The 19533-nt window shown below is 37.0% G+C and overlaps 1 protein-coding gene across 1 annotated transcript in view; it reads right to left on the bottom strand.

Annotated features, from left to right (window-relative positions):
- Positions 1-19533, bottom strand: part of UVRAG (UV radiation resistance associated) — a 263463-nt gene that overhangs the window by 61983 nt on the left and 181947 nt on the right. Inside the window, 1 exon segment of the mRNA XM_037522986.2 lies at positions 1588-1666. Coding sequence (XP_037378883.1) covers positions 1588-1666 — 79 coding nt within the window.

Raw genomic sequence — 19533 nt, 5'->3', positions numbered from 1 at the left:
CGTATGTGAACATAGGTTTTATGAGGTAACTCAGGCATTTAGCTCCATCTTAAGCAGAAGTAGGTATCACCTGGAAGCTTCCACCAGACTTCTGACCCTAGGGCCTATGTGCTTACAGCAAGAACTAGAAAATGGGGCAAGGAGAGAGGAACTTGTAAACTCAGATCAGAACTTAATTCTACTAAGTGAGTACAACCCTAGTGACTGTGTGGCTTCACAGTTTGGATTCCAGTATTCAAGAGCTCTTTTCCATCTTTGGTGACATGATTGGGGATACTCTTTAATGAGATATCTTCTCCCTTCATGCACTCTTAATCTGACTAATCTTAAACAGATCTTTCTATTAAGCACTACCTTTCCCATGGTATGACAATTGTGATCAGTAGTAAGCTAAGTATTCTAGAGTCTTCTTTTTTTATCTGAGATACTTTTTTACCAAAAATGGAAGGACAGAAATCATCAACTATGGGAAAATGGCATGTGGAAAAGTGAGTCATGGGTCGGAGACTGAGCAAGGTTGCTTGCCTGGAGTCAAGAGCATGCACTGGAGTGTCAATAACAACGAAAGCAGTATGAGTGAAAGGGCAGTGAGGGTGAGGTTTATAAAGCAAATAACTATAAAAACACAGCAAACTAGAAATTTGATCCAGTATCAGAAAAGGAAAAGAACCTTCAAAAAAATACACCGAGGCTGGATGAGAAGAAGAAAGGCAAAGATGATACCATATGGAGGAATAATTACAGATCTATTAGGAATAAATAAGCGAGTTAGCCTTTAGATTTATATGGATAAAAGGAAACAATCTATAAACACAAATGCATTGCAAAGCTTATTGCTTCTATAAAAAGGTTTCAGGATACAGCTAATAATGCCAAATAGCAGCCAAACCATGGGTATTTCTCCACTTGATATTCCATTTGGATGGATGTTCAAAAAGAAACAAAAAAGCATTCAGCTAAACTTTTACTCGAATATTTACGGAATGTCTACTTCTTGAAGTTGAATCAAGTATGCTAAAGAACACTGCATGTTTCCTTCAGGAAAATGCCAACCCAAGCATTTATTAGTTTTTCTATGGCACATGGAAATACATTATTTAAGTATGAAACAGAGATACTAACTAGTGAGATGAGACAACAACAAAAATCCAAGATGGGCTGGAAAGACCATGTGCTTGGTCTCTCTTTTGGGCCCTGGATATTAATTGAGATCACTGAGGATTTGTCGAAGGCATTCAATTTTTACTCCATAAATAACCCTCAATGTGAAATGAATCCCTACAAGTAATCTAAGAAAGCTGTGAGAAGAAAGCTATTACTAGTCAAGCTGCAGAGGCAGAGGTTATTACATATAAAACCCATATATTCAAATATAGTCTACTAGCAAGGAATAACTCAGTAAAGGGAATCTCTGTAATATTTATTACGGCACAAAATAAAACTGTGGTCAAGAAAGAACTCTGCATTATCACTGCAACTCACTAAAGAGTCAACTGTAGTAGTTATTTATAAAGTAAGAGGGTTAGCAATCCAAAGAAGGAGATTATATGTGTGAAGGAAAGGAGTGAAGAGGAAGGAGTTACTTACCTGCGCTATATTTTTGTTCAGAAGATAGACACCATAATCAAATTGTAACTTCTCCCCTCCTTTTGGGTATAATGGAAACCTAAAAAAGGTAAAGTAGGATCAGAAGTTTCCTAAAACTTAAGTAAAACCACCTGCAAGTTGTTGATGAAGTTTCTTGGATACGGCATAAATATCTGAAGACTTGGACTACATCATTTACTAATGGGTTTTAGAAACTATTATCTTAATATCTTCATAACATTAGTCAAATAGAACAATGGCTGCTTTGTTTCAAGGAATGATTGAACAGAGCATGCAAGTAAGGACAAATATATAAGAAAGTGACTCGCTGATCCCAAGAAGTTGAGACCACTATGTTTCCTATTTACCTATCACAAACTACCACCCTAAAATTAAGATCCTAAAAATCATTTTCCTCTAATGACTTGGAGCTCATCTCTCAACTTATAATAAATGTACAGGAAGATCAAAGGGAAAAAGCAAGCATTAGGCAATATATAAGATTTCCTTTTCTTTTAGGGTGGGCAATCAAATCAACAGTCAAATCAACAGCCACAAGGAACAAAAATTCATCACAATTTCATTTACATTTTCATGGATGTTTAATTTGGATGTCACTTCTCCAAAGCAATGTAGTTAGTTATGCCCTAGAGTTCGTATCAGACTTTCCATTTCAACAGGATTCAATGGAGCAACAAGGCCATGAGATCTGTGAATCTTTATAAAAATGTTGAGACATTTTAGGGAAAAGGTTTTCTTCATTATTTTCCTTTCCCTACTCCTGCAAATGAAGAAAAGGCTAGAATGTACCTATATTCTAGTCATTTTTCTTCTTGATTCTCAAGAATATCTTTTATCCTCAGAAAGAGATTTTTTCATGTACAAATAAATCACAATTTAGAAAGGATCAAGAAGAAAACTTCATCTTTCTCAGTTTTGCAAAATATGATTGTTTTCAAGAATAAAGTAATCTTACTGAAATGTATGATTGATGACAACTTCTGGGTAGACTTAATTTCATTTGTATTTTAATTGCCTGAGGAAAAAAGATATTATAAAATTTAGAGAACATTGTATTTAGGAAAATAAGGGGAAGTGAAAAATTTAAGAGTTTTATATTAAGTTCTTGAAAGTTGCTGATTAATAGTGTTCAAAAGGTAAATTTATTGTAATATAAAATTACAGGCGGTGAGGAGTGAACAAGATCATAAACGGTCTTTATATTAAAATAACAGAATACCAAATGCTTAATACCCCCATCGAGAAGACACAGCTTTCACAATGGACTAGGACTAAGGCTACCAGAAGGAGGATGTGGTGGGGTGGGAGCAAAAGGGAGAAGGGAGTCTAATAGAGGATTATTGAGGCTTTGGTAGTGGCTGTGGTGAAAAAACATAGATTTGTAAATGTGTAAACCTATACCCCTAAGACATACATTGTGATGAATCCAATATTACCTCAATAAATGTAACTTTTAAAAAAAAAGATAGAGGGCCTCCCTGGTGGTGCAGAGGGTTGGGCTCAGCGCTGTGAAGCTGTCTGCAGCCTCTGAAGTGAGGGTTCGATTCCCGGCCGGCCAGAGAGAAACCCACATGGTGTGTCAGACCTCTCCTGTCTCACCTGCTGCTCCCCTCAGCAGTGTACTTCGATCCTTCTGCCTGTTCTGCTCCCTGCTCTGTCTCTGGTGAATTCTCTCACCCTCCCGCACCTCTGGCCTGTACCCCAGTGCTTATATAAATAAATAAAAATCTTTAAAAAAAAAAAAAAAGAGCTTTGTATTTAAAGTAATAAAAAATAAACTAGGACATGTGGTTTGGCCCTAAATTGAGATGCATAAAAATGACAGCAAAGCAAATTCAGTATAAACAAACTAAATGACAATCATTCAAATTTATATGGGTATCTTGTAAAGAAACTACCTAACTGCAAAGGTATAACACCATCTGCATCTGGGGTAACTTGGAAGACTCTGTAAGAGTCTTAAAGCACTACAATGTAGTAATTGTTATTCTATAAACCATCAGAGTATATCTGCATAGCTCTCCAAACCCACAAATATCTCCATTTTCAATCTATCCATACAGCAACTCTTTGAAATGTTGGGACAGAAACTTGAAATAAGCATAAATTAAGTGAGCATACATTGTATGAAGTAAGTATACAAGGCTCTAAATTCCTGAAAAGGGATCTCAAACATCAACTTTATTGTGATTTCTTTATAGAAAGAGCCATGAGGTATGTGCGTAACATCAAAATAAAACCAAATCTATCCTTCTAGGGGTGAACTAAGAGTAGCATATATGTGTGCTGATTTCCGATGGTGCACACCTGAACCTTCTATAAGGCAAAGAAAGTTACTGCACTTGGGGGAAAAAAACCACCAAACTGAAATACAGATAAGGACCAAAGGTTTGAATATGGCAACTGTTAAGACAGATCAAATATTAGGACAGAGTTCACATTTTATTTTGCTTTCAAATTCTTAAGTGGTTACTTCAAGTTGAACAGTATTAAACCTTCACCTTATTTTGCAAAGTCCATATACTTATAGATTTATAAGTGATCTAGAAAAATGAAATCTATTTTAAAGGGTAAAACATATTACATCAGAGGATAAGATATAAATCAAAGGTACTCTATTTCAATATAGGCAGAAACTCACTTCAGAAAATTGCCAAAGCTTCTATAGGAATATGGTCATTCAAGCACAAAAAGAGAAATGTCCTTAGCACCACAGATAGGACTCACTAAAGGAGAGTATTACATTAAATAACTGGAAGAAGAACTATGTATCTCCTATCGTTGCGTTCTTACAGAGAGGGTAATTAAAATAACCAGTATTAAATTCTATTTCAAAGCAAATTAAATTCTATTTCCAAATTGCTTGAAAAATTCCTTGATTCTATGTGGCAAAAATAATGAAGCAGATTATGTGGTTTGGAGCTCTTGGTACATAATATTTTTGGTAGGAATAAAGAATTATAACATGACTACCCAAAGAGCTAATGTGATTCCAGGCTATATTAACAGAAAACAGAGTAGAAAATATGGGGACATGCCAATTACTCTGTACTGGTTCAGACTATACTGAGAGTTCTATGTTCTGCTCTGAGTTGTCTTTTTTTTTTTTTTTAACAATTACATTTGGGAAACCTTTTATAGGTTATAATTCTTTTTTTTTTCATAATAAATGTTATTTTTATATTCCCCATACAATTGCAACCCCCCCATTCTGACCCCAATCCCTCCCCTCCCACCCCCCACCCCCCAAAAAGTGTCTCTGGTTCATAGTTTTTTGTTGATTTTGATTTTCACTTTCTTATAGTTATTCATTTTCCTGGTCCCTTATTTAAGTTTTCTAGATTCCTGCTATGAGTGAGACCATCCGGTATTTTTCTTTTTCTTTTTGGCTTATTTCACTGAGCATGATCCCTTCCAGTGCCATCCATGTTGCTGCAAATTGCATGTGTTTATCTTTTTTGAATGCTGAGTAATATTCCATGGTATATATGTACCATATCTTCTTGATCCAGTCATCTATTTTTGGGCATTTGGGCTGTTTCCAAAGCTTAGCTATTGTAAACAGTGCTGCTATAAACATAGGGGTGCAGGTGCTCTTTGGAATTGATGTTTCTGTGTCCTTTGGGTAAATACCTAGGAGTGGAATTGCTGGATCATATGGAAGCTCTATGTTTAGTAGGTCAAGAAATCTCCACACAGCTCTCCATAGTGGTTGGACCAGTTTGCACTCCCACCAAAAGTGCAGGAGAGTTCCTTTTTCTCCACAACCTCGCCAACATTTGTTGTTGCTAGTTTTTTTAATATGTGCCATTCTCACTGGTGTAAGATGGTATCTCATGGTAGTTTTGATTTGCATTTCCCTGATGACAAGTGATGTTGAACATTTTTTCATATGCCTGTTGGCCATTTGCATTTCCTCTTCAGAGAAGTTTCTTTTTAGCTCTTCTGCCCATTTTTTCACTGGGTTATTTTCTTTGTTGTTGTTGAGTCTCATCAGCTCTTTGCAGATTTTTGTGATCAGTCCTTTATCATTAGTGTTGGGTGCAAAAATGTTCTCCCAGTCAGTGGGGTTTCTCTTTGTTTTTGTTATTGTCTCTTTTGCTGTGCAGAAGCTCTTTAATTTGATGTAGTCCCAGCTGTTTATCTTTGCCTTCACTATCACTGCTTTGGGTGATGTGTCTGTAAAGATGTCTTTGATGTGCAAATCACGTAGTGTTTCGCCTATATTTCCTTCTATATATTTTATGGTTTCAGGTCTTATGTCTAGTTCTTTAATCCATTTTGAGTTGATTTTTGTGTATGGTGTGAGGTAGTGGTCAAGCTTCATTCTTTTGCATGTAGTGACCCAGTTTTCCCAGCACCATTTATTGAACAAACTTTCTTTGCTCCAATGCATAGTCTTTGCTCCTTTGTCAAAGATTAGTTGACCATAAATCTGTGGGTTTATTTCTGGATTTTCTATTCGATTCCATTGGTCTGTATGTCTGTTCTTGTTCCAATACCATGCAGTTTTGATGATTATGGCTTTGTAGTATAGTTTGAAGTCTGGGAGTGTGATGCCTCCATTCCCTTCTTTCTTTTTCAGGAGAGCTTTGGCAATTCGGGTTTTTTTGTGATTCCATATGAATTTCATCAATAATTGTTCTATTTCTTTGAAGAATGACATTGAAATTTTGATTGGAATAGCATTGAATCTGTAGATTGCTTTTGGTAGGATGGCCATTTTAATAATGTTTATTCTTCCAATCCATGAGCAGGGGATGTCTTTCCATTTCTTTGTGTCTTCTTCTATTTCTTTTAACAGTGTTTTATAGTTTTCTTTGTATAGGTCCTTTACCTCTTTTGTTAGATTTATTCCCAAATATTTGATTTTTTTTTGTTTCAATAATAAAAGGGATGGTTTTTTTTGATTTCTTCTTCTTCAGATTTATTGTTTGTGTATAGGAAGGCTACTGACTTTTGTGTGTTGATTTTGTATCCTGCCACTTTACTGAACTGATTGATGAGTTGAATTAGTTTTTCTGTGGAGTTTTTGGGGTTCTCTATGTATATTATCATATCATCTGCAAATAGTGATAGTTTGACTTCTTCTTTTCCTATTTGGATTCCTTGGATGTCTTTCTCTTGTCTTATTGCTCTGGCTAGGACTTCCAGTATTATATTGAAAAGCAGTGGTGAGAGTGGGCATCCTTGTCTTGTTCCAGATCTTAATGGAACAGGGCTTAATGGTCCTGGGCTTTTGTTTTTGGGGAGGTTTTTGATTACCATTTCAATTTCGCTGCTTGTAATTGGTCTGTTTAGGTGTTCTATTTCTTCTTTATCTAGCTTTGGGTGATTGTAGAGTTGTAGGAATTTGTCCATCTCCTCTAGATTGTTGAACTTGTTTGTATACAACTCTTCATAGTAGTTACTGATTATTCTTTTTATTTCTGCTGTGTCTGTTGTGATTTCTCCTCTTTCATTTCTGATCCTGTTTATTTGTGCTTTCTCCTTTTTCCTTTGTAAGCCTGGCTAGGGGTTTGTCTATTTTATTGATTTTTTCCGAAGAACCAGCTCTTGGTTTCATTAATCTTTTGCATTGTTTTTTTAGTTTCAATTTCATTTATTTCTGCTTTGGTTTTTATTATTTCTTTTCTTCTACTGGTTTTGGGTTTTTTTTGTTGTTCTTTTTCTAGATCTTTGAGCTTCGAGATTAGGTTGTTTCTTTGAGTTCTTTCTTGTTTCTTGATGTGAACTTCTATTGCTATATATTTTCCTCTTATTACTGCTTTTGCTGCGTCCCATACATTTAGGATATTGGTGTCCTCCTTGTCATTCAATTCAAAGAATTTTTTAATTTCCTCTTTGATCTCCTCCTTAGTCCAGTGGTCTTCCAGTAGTGTGGTTTTTAGTCTCCATGAGGTAGGAAAGTTCCTTGCCTTCTTTTTAAGGTTTATTTCTAGCTTGATGCCTTCATGGTCAGAAAAGATGGTTGGTATGATTTCAATCTTGGTGTATCTGTTGATGTTTGTCTTGTGCCCCAGTATGTGATCGATCCTGGAGAATGATCCGTGTGCGCTTGAGAAAAATGTGTACTCCATTTTTTGGGGGTTTAGTGTTCTATAGATGTCTGTTAAGCCCAAATGCTCTAGGTCCTTATTTAGAGCTTTAGTTTCTTTACTTATTTTTTGTCGTGTTGATCTATCCATTGTTGATAGTGGTGTGTTGATGTCTCCCACTACATATGTGTTTTCTCTGATGTCTGTTTTCAGAGATGACAACAGTTGTCTGATATATTTTGGTGCTCCTTCGTTTGGTGAGTATATGTTAATGAGTGTTATTTCTTCTTGAAATATTGTCCCTTTGATCATAATGTAGTGACCATTGGGATCCCTTTTTATTTTTTTGAGTTTGAAATCTGTTTTATCTGATATAAGTATAGCTGTTCCTGCTTTCTTTTTTTGGTCCATTTGCTTGTAGGATTGTTTTCCATCCTTTAACTTTGAGTCTATTTTTATCTTTTGTAGCTAAATGTGTTTCCTGGAGACAGCAAAAGGTTGGGTTTTGTTTCTTAATCCAGGCTGCAACTCTGTGTCTTTTTATTGAAGAGTTTAGTCCATTTACATTTAGAGTTAATATTGATATGTTAGCATCTGTATTTGCCATTGTGTTTGTCTTTCCTTTGATTTTATTTATTCTTTTATTATCTTTTTTTTTCCTTGCCTTCTTTCGTTGTTATTCGTCCCTCTGAGGTTCTGGCTTTAGGATTCCTTGTGTATTTTTTGGAGTGGGGGTTTATTGGTAATGAAGTTCCATAGTTTCTGTTTGTCTGGGAAGGTCCTTATTCTTTCTTCATAGAGGAAGGAAAGCTTTGCGGGATAGAGTATTCTTGGTTGACATCTGTTTTCTTGGAGTCTGTTGACTATGTCCTTCCACTCTCTCCTTGCCCGTAGTGTTTCTTCAGAGAAGTCTGATGTCAGCCTGATTGGTTTTCCTTTGAATGTTTTTGTTTCTTCCCTCTTGTCAGCTTCATTATTTTTTCCTTGTCCTGGATTCTTGGGAGCTTCACTATTATGTGTCTTGCTGTATTTTTCCTTTTGTCATGGAAGTTTGGTGTTCTTCTTGCTTCTTGTATATCAATTTTCAGCTCCTTCTTCACATTTGGGAAGTTCTCTTCAATTATCTCCTGGAATATTTTCTCTGTTCCTACATCTCTCTCCTCTCCTTCTGGTATTCCTATAACTCTTATATTTCCTTTCCTCATGGTGTCCAATAGTTCCCGAAGTCTTTCTTCATTCTTTTTCCTTCGTACTTCTCTTTCCTTTTCTGTTTTGGTTCTTTTTATTTCTGTGTCTTGAAGAGAACTTATTCGTTCTTCCATTTCATCTATTCTGCTTTCATTGCTTTTCCCAGAATTCTTTAGTTCTTCCATTAATTCTTTGATATCCTGCATTTCTTTTACTTCCCTCTTTAGGGACTCAATTTCATTCTTCTGATCGTTGATTATTTTTCCCTTATCATTGTTTTCCTTTATGAGTTCTGTCAATTTTTTTAATCAAGGCAATTTTAAATTCTCTTTCTGGAAGGCTCAGAAGTTCTTCCAAGTTACTGTCGTTGCAATCTGGGGGCTGGTTTTCTTTTTGTAGTGTGCTTCTTCCCTGAGGAGTTGCTAGGTTGCGTGTGGTTCTTCTACTCCCTACTGTCTGTTTTCTAATTTGCCGTATGCGTTGGGACACTGTGTTGCTGGGACTGGCCGGCATCTTGGGTGAGCTTCTCTGCTCCCCTCTGGCTCCTCCGGGAGCCATCTGTCAGTTTCAAGCAGTCTTTACTGAAGAAAGGTCCCTGTTCTAAAATGCCGATGTGGGGACACACTCCCCTGTGCTCCTGGTCTGCCCCGGTGGTGGGTTCCCTCTCCCCCTCTGGGCTTGGACTGCAGGCCAGAGGTGTTCTGGTGTGGGCAAACTTCCCCGGCTCACCTCTGGCTCCTGAGGGAGCCTTCTGCAGGCAGTCTTTACTGAAGAAACGTCCCTGTTCTAAAATGGTGATGCGGGACACACTCCCTGCGTGTGCCTGCAGTCTCAGGCACACTCTTCTGCGCGCCTGGTCTGCCCCGGCTTTGGGTACTCGCTCCCCCTGTGGGCTCAGACTACTGGTCGGCAGGGGCCCGGCGGGGGCTAATTTCCCAGCTGGCCACTGGCTCCTCCAGGAGCCTCTGCTGGTTTCAAGTCGCTAGGTGGCGCCAGAGATCTCTCCTAGAGCCCTTGGGGAGCTGTGTTTGTTTTTTTTTTTTCACCCCGTGGGACAGGAAACAGAGCGGGAATGGTAGGGTAGACCTCAACGGCTTTGGGGTGCTGTGTCTGCCTTGTGCCCCACCATCGTGGAGAACCCACGCCCCGAATTTTGTGACCCGGATCTCAGTTCCAAAGCCCTCAGGTCCAGAACGCGGGCTGTAGCCCAGTTCAGTGTCCACAAAATGGCGTCTTTTGCACCCCGCTCCCGTGCCTGGGTGCCTGGTTCCTGGATACTCAGTGAGGGACTTTCACCTCAGTGAGGGTCTTCGCGCGCGTCTCCCTGCAAGCCTAGGTTGCAGGCGCGGGGACCTGGGCAGCCGCGATCCCAATCCGCGTTTGCTTTTCAACCTCGCTGCTTTTCTGCGCGATCCCGATCCGCGTTTGCTTTTCCAGCATGCTGCTTTTCCGCGCGATCCCGATCCCAATCCCGATCCCGATCCCAATCCCGATCCGCGTTTGCTTTTCCAGCACACCGCTTTTCCGCGTGATCCCTATCCTGATCCCGATCCGCGTTTGCTTTTCCAGCCCGCCGCTTTTCCGTGCAAGCTTACCGGGCGGCCCAGGGCTGTATGCTGGTCCTGGCCTCCTCCTGGGGGGAGGGGTCTCTGTTTAATGGCGCCCGGAGCTCACCTCCGCGGCGAATCCTGCAGGGTTCTCCGCAGCTCCCGTTCACGGGGTGTGGTGGCTGCAATAGTTCCTTTCCACTCACAGTCCCGCTTGCTGCGTAGTTTGTTCTTGTTGGTCGTTTTAGTGTGTTTTTTTTCCTCCTCTCTGCCGGTCGGAGAGTGCTGGCTCTGTGGGTGGGGGAGGAGAGCAGGGTTCTGCGCTTTCCTCCCTTCTGGTCCTCTTTTATGGCAACTTTCTTCTTCGGTAGTTTGCTAGAGTCGTCCGTTTATCTTCCGTGTCCCAGTTCTCACTGGGACCTGCCGCTTTTCCTCCCTATTAACTTTTTTTAATGGGAGATCTTACTCGCAGCGTCTCCTCGCCGCCATGTTGCTCCGCCCTCCAAGACAGTGATCGGTTATAATTCTTATAGGTGTTGTAATAATCTCATCTTACTATAAGGAACATGCAATGAAGTAGAATGGTCCAGTGTTCTGTGTAATTGAAAAGGAACAGCCTTGCCTTGGTCACCTACTTAGTGGAAGAGACAGGACCTCAGTATTAGGTCTTCAATTGTAAATTCAGTACTTTTTCTATTGCCACTAAGTTCTTTAGAGAAGAATAGCCAGAATGATTAAAGGATGTCCCAGTCCAGAAAGAAAGAAAAGTTGAAGAGGTATTTAGCCTGGATGATGGTGGAGATAAATGGGTGGGCAGACAGACAGTGGAGCATAGAGTCCAGTGAACTAGAGAGATATTGCTCACATAATCACACTCACAGATATTATATTTAATTTATAAATTAAGTACACTGAAGGAAAGGAACACTGTTTCAGGAAAAAAGTAGACAGAAGACTGAGTCAGGAATAATTTATGAGAGAAAGTGACTCTTTAACTGAGATCTCAAAAATGGATAAGACTAAGGGAAGAAATATTTCAATTAGAGGAAGCTACCTAAGTTAAGACTAGAATGACAAGCACTGCAAGGAACTGAAAGAAGGCAACTTGGACTGAAGGGAGCAGTGGCTGGATAGGAAGCCGGATAGGAAGGTAGATTATGGCAGGGCACTACAGACCATGTCAGATAATGGTGTGATTTATTTTTCCTAAGAGAAGTAGGAGATAATGAAAGAATTATAAACATAGTAACTTGCTCATATTTGCATTTTTAAAAAAATATTTATTTATTTATTTATACAAGCACTGGGTACAGTCAGAAGCACGGGAGGGTGAGAGAATTCACCAGAGCCAGAGCGGGGAGCAGAGCAGGCAGACTGACGAAGTATGATGTACACTGCTGAGGGGAGCAGCGGGCGCGGCAGGAGAGGTCTGTCATGCCATGTGGGATCCTCCTCAGAGGCCGGGGATCGAACCTTCACTGCAGAGGCCGGGGATCAAACCTGCACTGCAGAGGCTGCGGGCACCTTCTCAGCCCAGCACTCAACTGCTGCACCACAGGGGAGGCCCTCATATTTGCATTTGATACTTTCCTTCTTAAATTACCATTTTCTCTTTGAACTTTGCATAAAATAGTAGATTTACATTTTCATGAAGATTATGTAGATTGTAGAGAATGGTTCGGAGAAAGCAGGACCAGGTAATTACAGTAATCAGTTAAGAGATCACAATAGCTTGGAGTTAGGTGGTGGTATTGAAATGGAATAAAGGAGAGTAATCGTAAGAATTTTAGGAAACAAAAATTTGGTTATAAGCTGGAAGTAAAGGGTCATAGGGAAAGATGATGGATGACTCTTAATGATTTGTTTTACACAAATGAATGTAGCAGGTTACTAGGGGCAGTCCAGAAGGGGATGCATTATGTGTAAAGATTTTTAAAAAGATTTAATAAGTAATAATAAAACAGATTAAGAAATCTTTTATCTAAGTTCTAAACAATTGCAATAGTGACTTTAATTTCAACATAGAGGTAAACTTCAAATTGGGATATTTTCATTATGTATTCATTTGTACACATAGATGTACTCATTCTAACATATATTATTGCTACATGGAAGTTAATTAGGAGAACACCCAATTATACAGTCTCCCCAACACAGCGTACAAAGCTACACACTTCATTTCTAAGTTCTGAATGGTTCAGAATCTTCCAAACTGGCTTTGGGCACAGTTTGGGATCTTCAAACTCTGGTGCTACTTATTCCTGTGTTAAACAATGGGCAATTTTTCTTCTATTCTTGTTTTTTTTTTTCTGGGGTAGAGTTACAAATAAGGTTATTCAGATACAAACATATTTGCAGTCTGCCTTGAACAAAGTACAGTGAAACATAAACCTTTAAATCTTCCTTGTAGATGAGCACACAGAAATTGTAGAGAAGGCTATTAATAATAAAATATAAGGGAAAGGATGTTTACATAGAAAAAAATCAAATCTCAAAAAAGAATACTATGAAAATGACAATAATCTTACATTGCCAAAAGAAATTCAAAGGACAATGTTTTAAATGCTTTAATAGTTTTTAAGAATGCGATATGAATTCTAAAGCAATGGATAAAAGACTGTCAATGTTCACACTCACTTGGCCATTCTACATTTCCTCTGATTTCCTGCAGAATAAAATCTCTGGAAGTTTTCTTTATTTGTTCATTTTACTATTGTGATAAAAATGGGGTGCTTTTTCTAAGAAAGATATTTTAATGGAAAATTTCTAACAGTGGAGCTCTTTCAAAGCTGTTCAAAATTGATCCTAAAAAACTATATATAACTACTCAATATGCTGATTGCAGTGGTTGTTAAACAAATCTATAAATGTACTCAAATTCAAATCCACATACCTGTATACCAACAATAAAAAAGATTTTCTCTTATATGTTAATTAAAGAGAAACAAGGACCTGGATAGATCTTCAAATTATGGACTTTATTGTGAAATATAGCCTTCTGTTTGTGAATCTCTGCCAAATATAAGCCTTCTGTTTAAGGCATTTTCTTTTTATTTGTGTATCTGTTGCTCTATGTGAAACTTTGCAAAATTATAATAAAAAGGATTTTTCAATCAACTGTGAAAGTTTGATAAATCTGCCCATGCTGTCTACTAAACTTCAGTACAAGAAGATGGTGTTGATGAAGATATTGACAAATTTGCAGAAGTTACAGCATGAAACATTAACTGTAATATTATTAATGACTATGAGATATCAGTATGTAGTTGCTTTTGAGTATATTACAGTAAATACTAATTTTTTTTCTTTTCTGCACTATATACTGTTACTAGTACTTACTGATACATTTACTGACATAGAAAGATCAATAAAAGGTAACATTCTACTTTTCTGGCTATTATTATTTGTTTCATTTCATAATCACTATTGAAATCATTTTGTCATATAAAGAGGCGGTAAATATCCAATCTAAGTGTCAAAAACACTTTGTACTGATTTACTAAAAAATGATTTTAAATTGCCATAGGGATACCCAGAGGATATTAACTGCTGTGAACCCAGAGAAAGGTGGTGTGAGACAAGAAAATCCTCCCCATGAGAAGGCTCCAGAGTGAGTGATATTTTTAGAAGTGAGCCAGTTAATTTACTTATATCTATTTTACTTATATACAACTACAGTTGTATATTTAATTGTATACCACAGTTGTATACACAGTTCTATAGTAAAGAGGTTGAAGACTTGTGTATGCTATAACCATTGCAGAGGGATTTCAGATACCACGAGGAAAGATCTATAAGGGAAGTGAGAAACTAATATATCAGAGCAGAAGATGTAAACACAAAATAACAATATGGAAAATAATTCAGAGACAGAGGGTAACCAAAGTCCTTACAGGAGAATAAGAGTGGTTCTTCCCCTCCCCACCCTTCGTCTACCCTCTTCTGGAGAAGGAAAGAGAGATTATACAAAAGATCATATATGGAAGTTCAAAAAGATTAAATTTGATGGCAGATAATAAGATGCTATCACAAGTTTTTAAAGGAGAATTACATAATGAAAAAGATTTGTTTCAGATTATTTGTAAATATTAAATATAGTTCTTTACAAATAGCTGCACAAAAAAAAAAATGGAACATCAGGGAAATAGAATTGCAGACAATTTCAGAAAGAAGTTTAAAAATAAACCCCATTTTTTTTCCCTTGGTAAGTTATAGGGTTATAGACACTGTTGAAGAATTCAATATCAACTTCCTTGTAGAACCCTTCCAGTTTTTCAACACCCTTTTGGTAACTGAGAACAGTACAAAATTAAAGGATGGAAACCATGTCCTTTTAAATAGTCAATTCTATAAAATAAAAATTCTGCCAAGTAAATCAAAATCACATTCCACAACATTAACAGCCATCCTGCATTTGCCTGACTTTAATAGCACCTGTTTCCCACAAAATCTGTAAATGTTTAAAAAAGTAGAAAAACAATTAGCATGCAAGGTACGTAAATCTACCATACTTGGTAATACCAGAATATATTTCCATCTGGAACATGAATTTGCAAGAAAAACATTCACCATATTAAATTTCTATAGATAATATTTTCTTCATTTGTTGTCTCCTGAAATTACAAAGCATTCTTATGTACCTGGCACTTCCTACTCTATATTTTAACTGTTTATACAAAAGTCTTATTTCATCTACTGGAAGGTAAGCTCCTTTGAGGACATAGATGTTAAATTCAGAATCTTATTCATAGTAGGTATTCAACAAATATCTGCAAATAATTGAATAAAAAAATAAATGTGAAAATTAATTAAATACTGAATGACTACTATCTAGACAAACAACCTTGTGAATTAAAAAAAAAAATAAGATTTTAAGGTTCAGAAATACGTTCTTAAACAAGACAAAGAGTCAGACAAAACCAAAAATAACACTCCCTAGAAATCTGACTGTGGGATTAGGGCTACAAGACAGGGAGGGGAAGGGAGCAGTGTAAGAGGAGAGGGGGCACAACGGACTATGAGAGAGGGATGGGATGGTTTGGTGGTGGGTGTGGTGTGGTAACACGCCTCTGAGGAGGTGTGAGCCTTTGCCTTTGAATCATATACAGTGATGTAACCAATGATGTTACCTCAATTTAAAAAAAAACAATTTTGATCACTCTTCTTTCTTTCTTAACTTTACTATATCTAAAATATCCAACTCTTCTTTTTAGAAAATGCTTTGAGTTCTGCTAAAAATAAAATTGCTTGGTGGAGAGAAAATTTCAAGTTACAGAGAGTTATTTGCTATGGATTACTAGATTGTCTTGAGGGAAAGACGATTTTGACCAGTGGACACTGCCAAAATCACAGCATCAATAGTGCTGTTGATGTTGAATGGAATTTACTGAATATCTATCATGTATTTGGTATCACACGTAGCATACATTATCCATACAACCCATGCAACTGTCCTATAGGCAGTATTACTAAGGTGCCCAGAGTCACACAGACTTCCCTAACTCAGACACAGATCTTTCACGCAACCATAACTACCAATCCCACCCTTCCTCATTCCTGCCTTAATTTTGGATCCATTATTCCTCTCCCATGTGTTTTCACAGAATCCTGTATACTCACTCACACAGTACCTTTCACATTGTATTATAATGGTTCATCTTTTTGAATCTTCCACAAGAACTAAAACTGTGAACATAAGTCATTAATTCTTTATCACTGCATCTGGAACTCATTTGTGGAATGAAGGAAAAGGTGAATGTATGGATGGAGTGGTGAAGTTAGAATTCCAACTCCTGCCTATTTGCCTCCTCGACCTATGCTTGGAATTCTACCCCAAGTTCCCCTCTAATAAAAATCCCATTTTGTAAATTTGTATTATTTTGTAAATTTCACTTATCCAAGATTTCTATAAAATTTGTGGGATTTTTTCATCTCACAAATCAGATTTTCATAAACCAAATTATTACCAAATCCATCCTCCGATTTGATAAACGTGCACCTTGAAAAACATCAAATGCAGCTTTTATATAAACGCATTCTGGCTTAGCACTAATTCAAAAAGTCAGAGTTCGTCGACAATAACAACTATAGCCCTCATTAAAGTCCAAAATGTAACTTAAAAAGTTCGAGAAATAAACCTGCACACGTTTATTTTTGAGGACTTATATAAGAGAAAGTGAATTTAAAAATTTGGAAATAAATCCACAAGTTTTTGAAATGTCCACTTTATTTCACTACAATGATTTTTCAATAACTGCGTACATAAATCTGCTAGCTATGTAAGTTTTAATAGTTAATTTCAGACCATCTATTGTAAAGCCTAAAAACTTGTACCTGCTTTCTGCATGTCAAAACTCAAAGTTATGTGCATAAATTAACTAAAGTCAGCTTTCTAGAATGAATATTATGTCTAGGGATTCCATATATTCAAAATATTTGAGACTGATTTCAATTATGAAATTGCAAAAGGAATCATCTCAACTCATGATTTTAGCCAATTTCAGAACACAAAAAGACAACTTACAAGACTCCTATGACATTGTTTAACTACAACTTCACAGGAGAGGGAAACTCAGAGCATCACTGATGTGACAGCCACATCTAGGTTGTCATAATCAATCTGCTTTAATTATCAACAAGTTTTTCCCATTTCTGACCAGTCATTTGTAGTTGACCTCTGACAAGTACTTACAAGTCATCGAAATCTCATTTTATTTTATAGCCTCATATTTGTTATTGGGCTAATCTTTACCTGTTCTACATCACACAACAGCTTAAATATTTGAATGGCCCAGCAATAAATTTCCATGGTCCCCCTGGGTCAGTCAGATGTTAGCTGTTAAGTAAAGCTAAAAGGATCTATGCTTCATAAATTTCCTTCAGGGTCCACATTTGCTCTTACAGACTAGGCTTTCAAGCCCAAACATCTTTATAGCTATGTGCGGTGATTTATTAACTCCTCCTTGTTTTTATCCAAAAAGATCAATCACATATGTATCAATAAGCTGGTGTGCTGGTGACTGCTTTTTATTGTACATATAACCACCTGCCTTTAATACAAACTTGAGTCTAAAGCTTTTGTAAGCGCTTGCTGGATTTTAACAACCTTCACCTGTTTCTAATTTGGTATATAACATATGGTTTAGCTCTGCTATTTAGTTCTAAGCCAGCCTTTCCTCTTATGGACCCAACAATATAAAAGAAAACAAATTCAAAGCACAAAAACCTAAATTTGGAGGATCTCTCTCTGTCTGTCTGTCTCTCTCTCTCTCTCTCTCTCGCTCTCTCTCTCTCACACACACACACAGACTTACCAATTACTTTTGAAAAGCACTTGTGACAAATAACAGGAATATATTATTTTACAGTTATGCAATTAGTACATTTTTTTGCAAACAACTAGATATGCCCTACATTATTACTCTTGAGGGTTCTAAGAATCATGTTTAAACTGTGAAAAACAATGTTTAATCTCAGCCTCAAATAGACAACATCCATAGGTCAGGGAAGAGAATTCCTGCTTTTACATTTAGGAATCTATATTTGGTTAGTTGAAATGTAGGTTTTCTTTTCCTTTCCCTTATCCCTCTGTAAATTAGACCAAAAATTTAAGAGGCAGATTGCCAGCAGAGAGAGTACAACAACCTATCCCAGCATGCTAAAGTCAATACTAAAATTCAGAGTGTCTGGGTGATAGGACAGGGAGGAGCAAATCCTCAGGAAAAAATGACTAATAGAAATGTCTAGGAAAGACAGAGAAGTCAACACAACCTCCCACAGCTCTACCAGACTTCTTTCCTACACACATTTACTTTTCCAGTTATGATGGGACCTGACAACACTGGTCACAGCTGGCATTTAATCTCCCATTCAAATGCCTCTCACCCTCTGAGGTCCAATGCAAATACTCCTAACCACCTGACGTCTTTCCAAATCAGAATTAATGGTGCTTCCATAAGATTTATCAGTATTTACCCATCATTTGGAAGCATGTAATCACTTTAGGTTTTGCAATCATATATTTATATGCCACTCCCTTATACAATGATCTAATAAAGCAGGCACTAAAAAAGTGTTCACTGAATTGTTTTAAGTGGGTTTATAGACAAATATGTTTTGTATAAATGAAACACATAAAGTTAATCTTTATTTTTATCAAAATGATAAAAGTACATGGTTTATAAAGTCAAACTATTCTTCAAACATGATAGTAAAAACATTAGTTGACATGTTTATGAGCTTATAGCTTAATTCTACCTTCAATTCTTAGAATGCAAAGGCAGTTATTTTCAAAACTTTAACCTTCTTTTTTTCTTTGGCATTTACCCTACATGTATCTAATTAATTTCCTTATGTTCCTGTTTCTTAATTCTCTGGGTTTAAAAATAACCTAATGACAACATATTGGGGGAAGATGAGGATTTAGCTCTCTTAAACATTTCATCCCCATTTCTTCCCACACTTCCTGTTCCTGCTATTCTCTCAACAGGGTCAACGTTACAATTTTTGGTTAAATCAATATGTAATGTTACAGGAATATAACCATGTAATAATTATTTTGAGCTGAGCCATATAATTTATAAATTTACTGTTTATATATTATATATTATTCTATCTTTCAAACTTTTTTCCTCTGGAGTTAACCATCCAGTTTCTTCATTTGCTAAATTCATTAATGTACCTCTCACTAACTTATTCCCTGACTTCCTGAAAACAAAAATTGTTGCCTCCTAATATAGTTAAAAACAGCAGATAATTATCAGTTTTACTTCCTCTGAGAGTCCAGTTACAAGTCTGAATTTCATTTTAATAATTAAATATCCATTTCTTTGTTTTAAATCCCTGTCAGGTTCATATTCTGTGTTTTACATGAACCATTCAATTTTCATTTATTTTATAAATGTATTCATTTTTTAATTGAGTAATACTAGGATCACCCCCATGAGGTATCAGTGCCAGCCTTATGGCAGGAGCTGCTATCATTCAGCAGTCATTTACTTCTATGGTTAACAGAACCCCTAATATTTAGTAGAATACACAGAAAAAAATTTCAGTCTCTGGAGAATGTGGAAGACTTCACAGGAGGACAGAGAACCCATTTTCCTGATGGTTGAATAATGACTGTCTATACTCCAACAACCATCTTCGGCAGA

Source organism: Talpa occidentalis, unplaced genomic scaffold (assembly GCF_014898055.3).
Source record: "Talpa occidentalis isolate TD23 unplaced genomic scaffold, MPIMG_talOcc4v2.1 talOcc4.3, whole genome shotgun sequence".
Classification (NCBI taxonomy): domain Eukaryota; kingdom Metazoa; phylum Chordata; class Mammalia; order Eulipotyphla; family Talpidae; genus Talpa; species Talpa occidentalis.
Note: the sequence above shows the minus strand (reverse complement) of the source record. Positions and strands in the feature narration are given on the sequence as shown.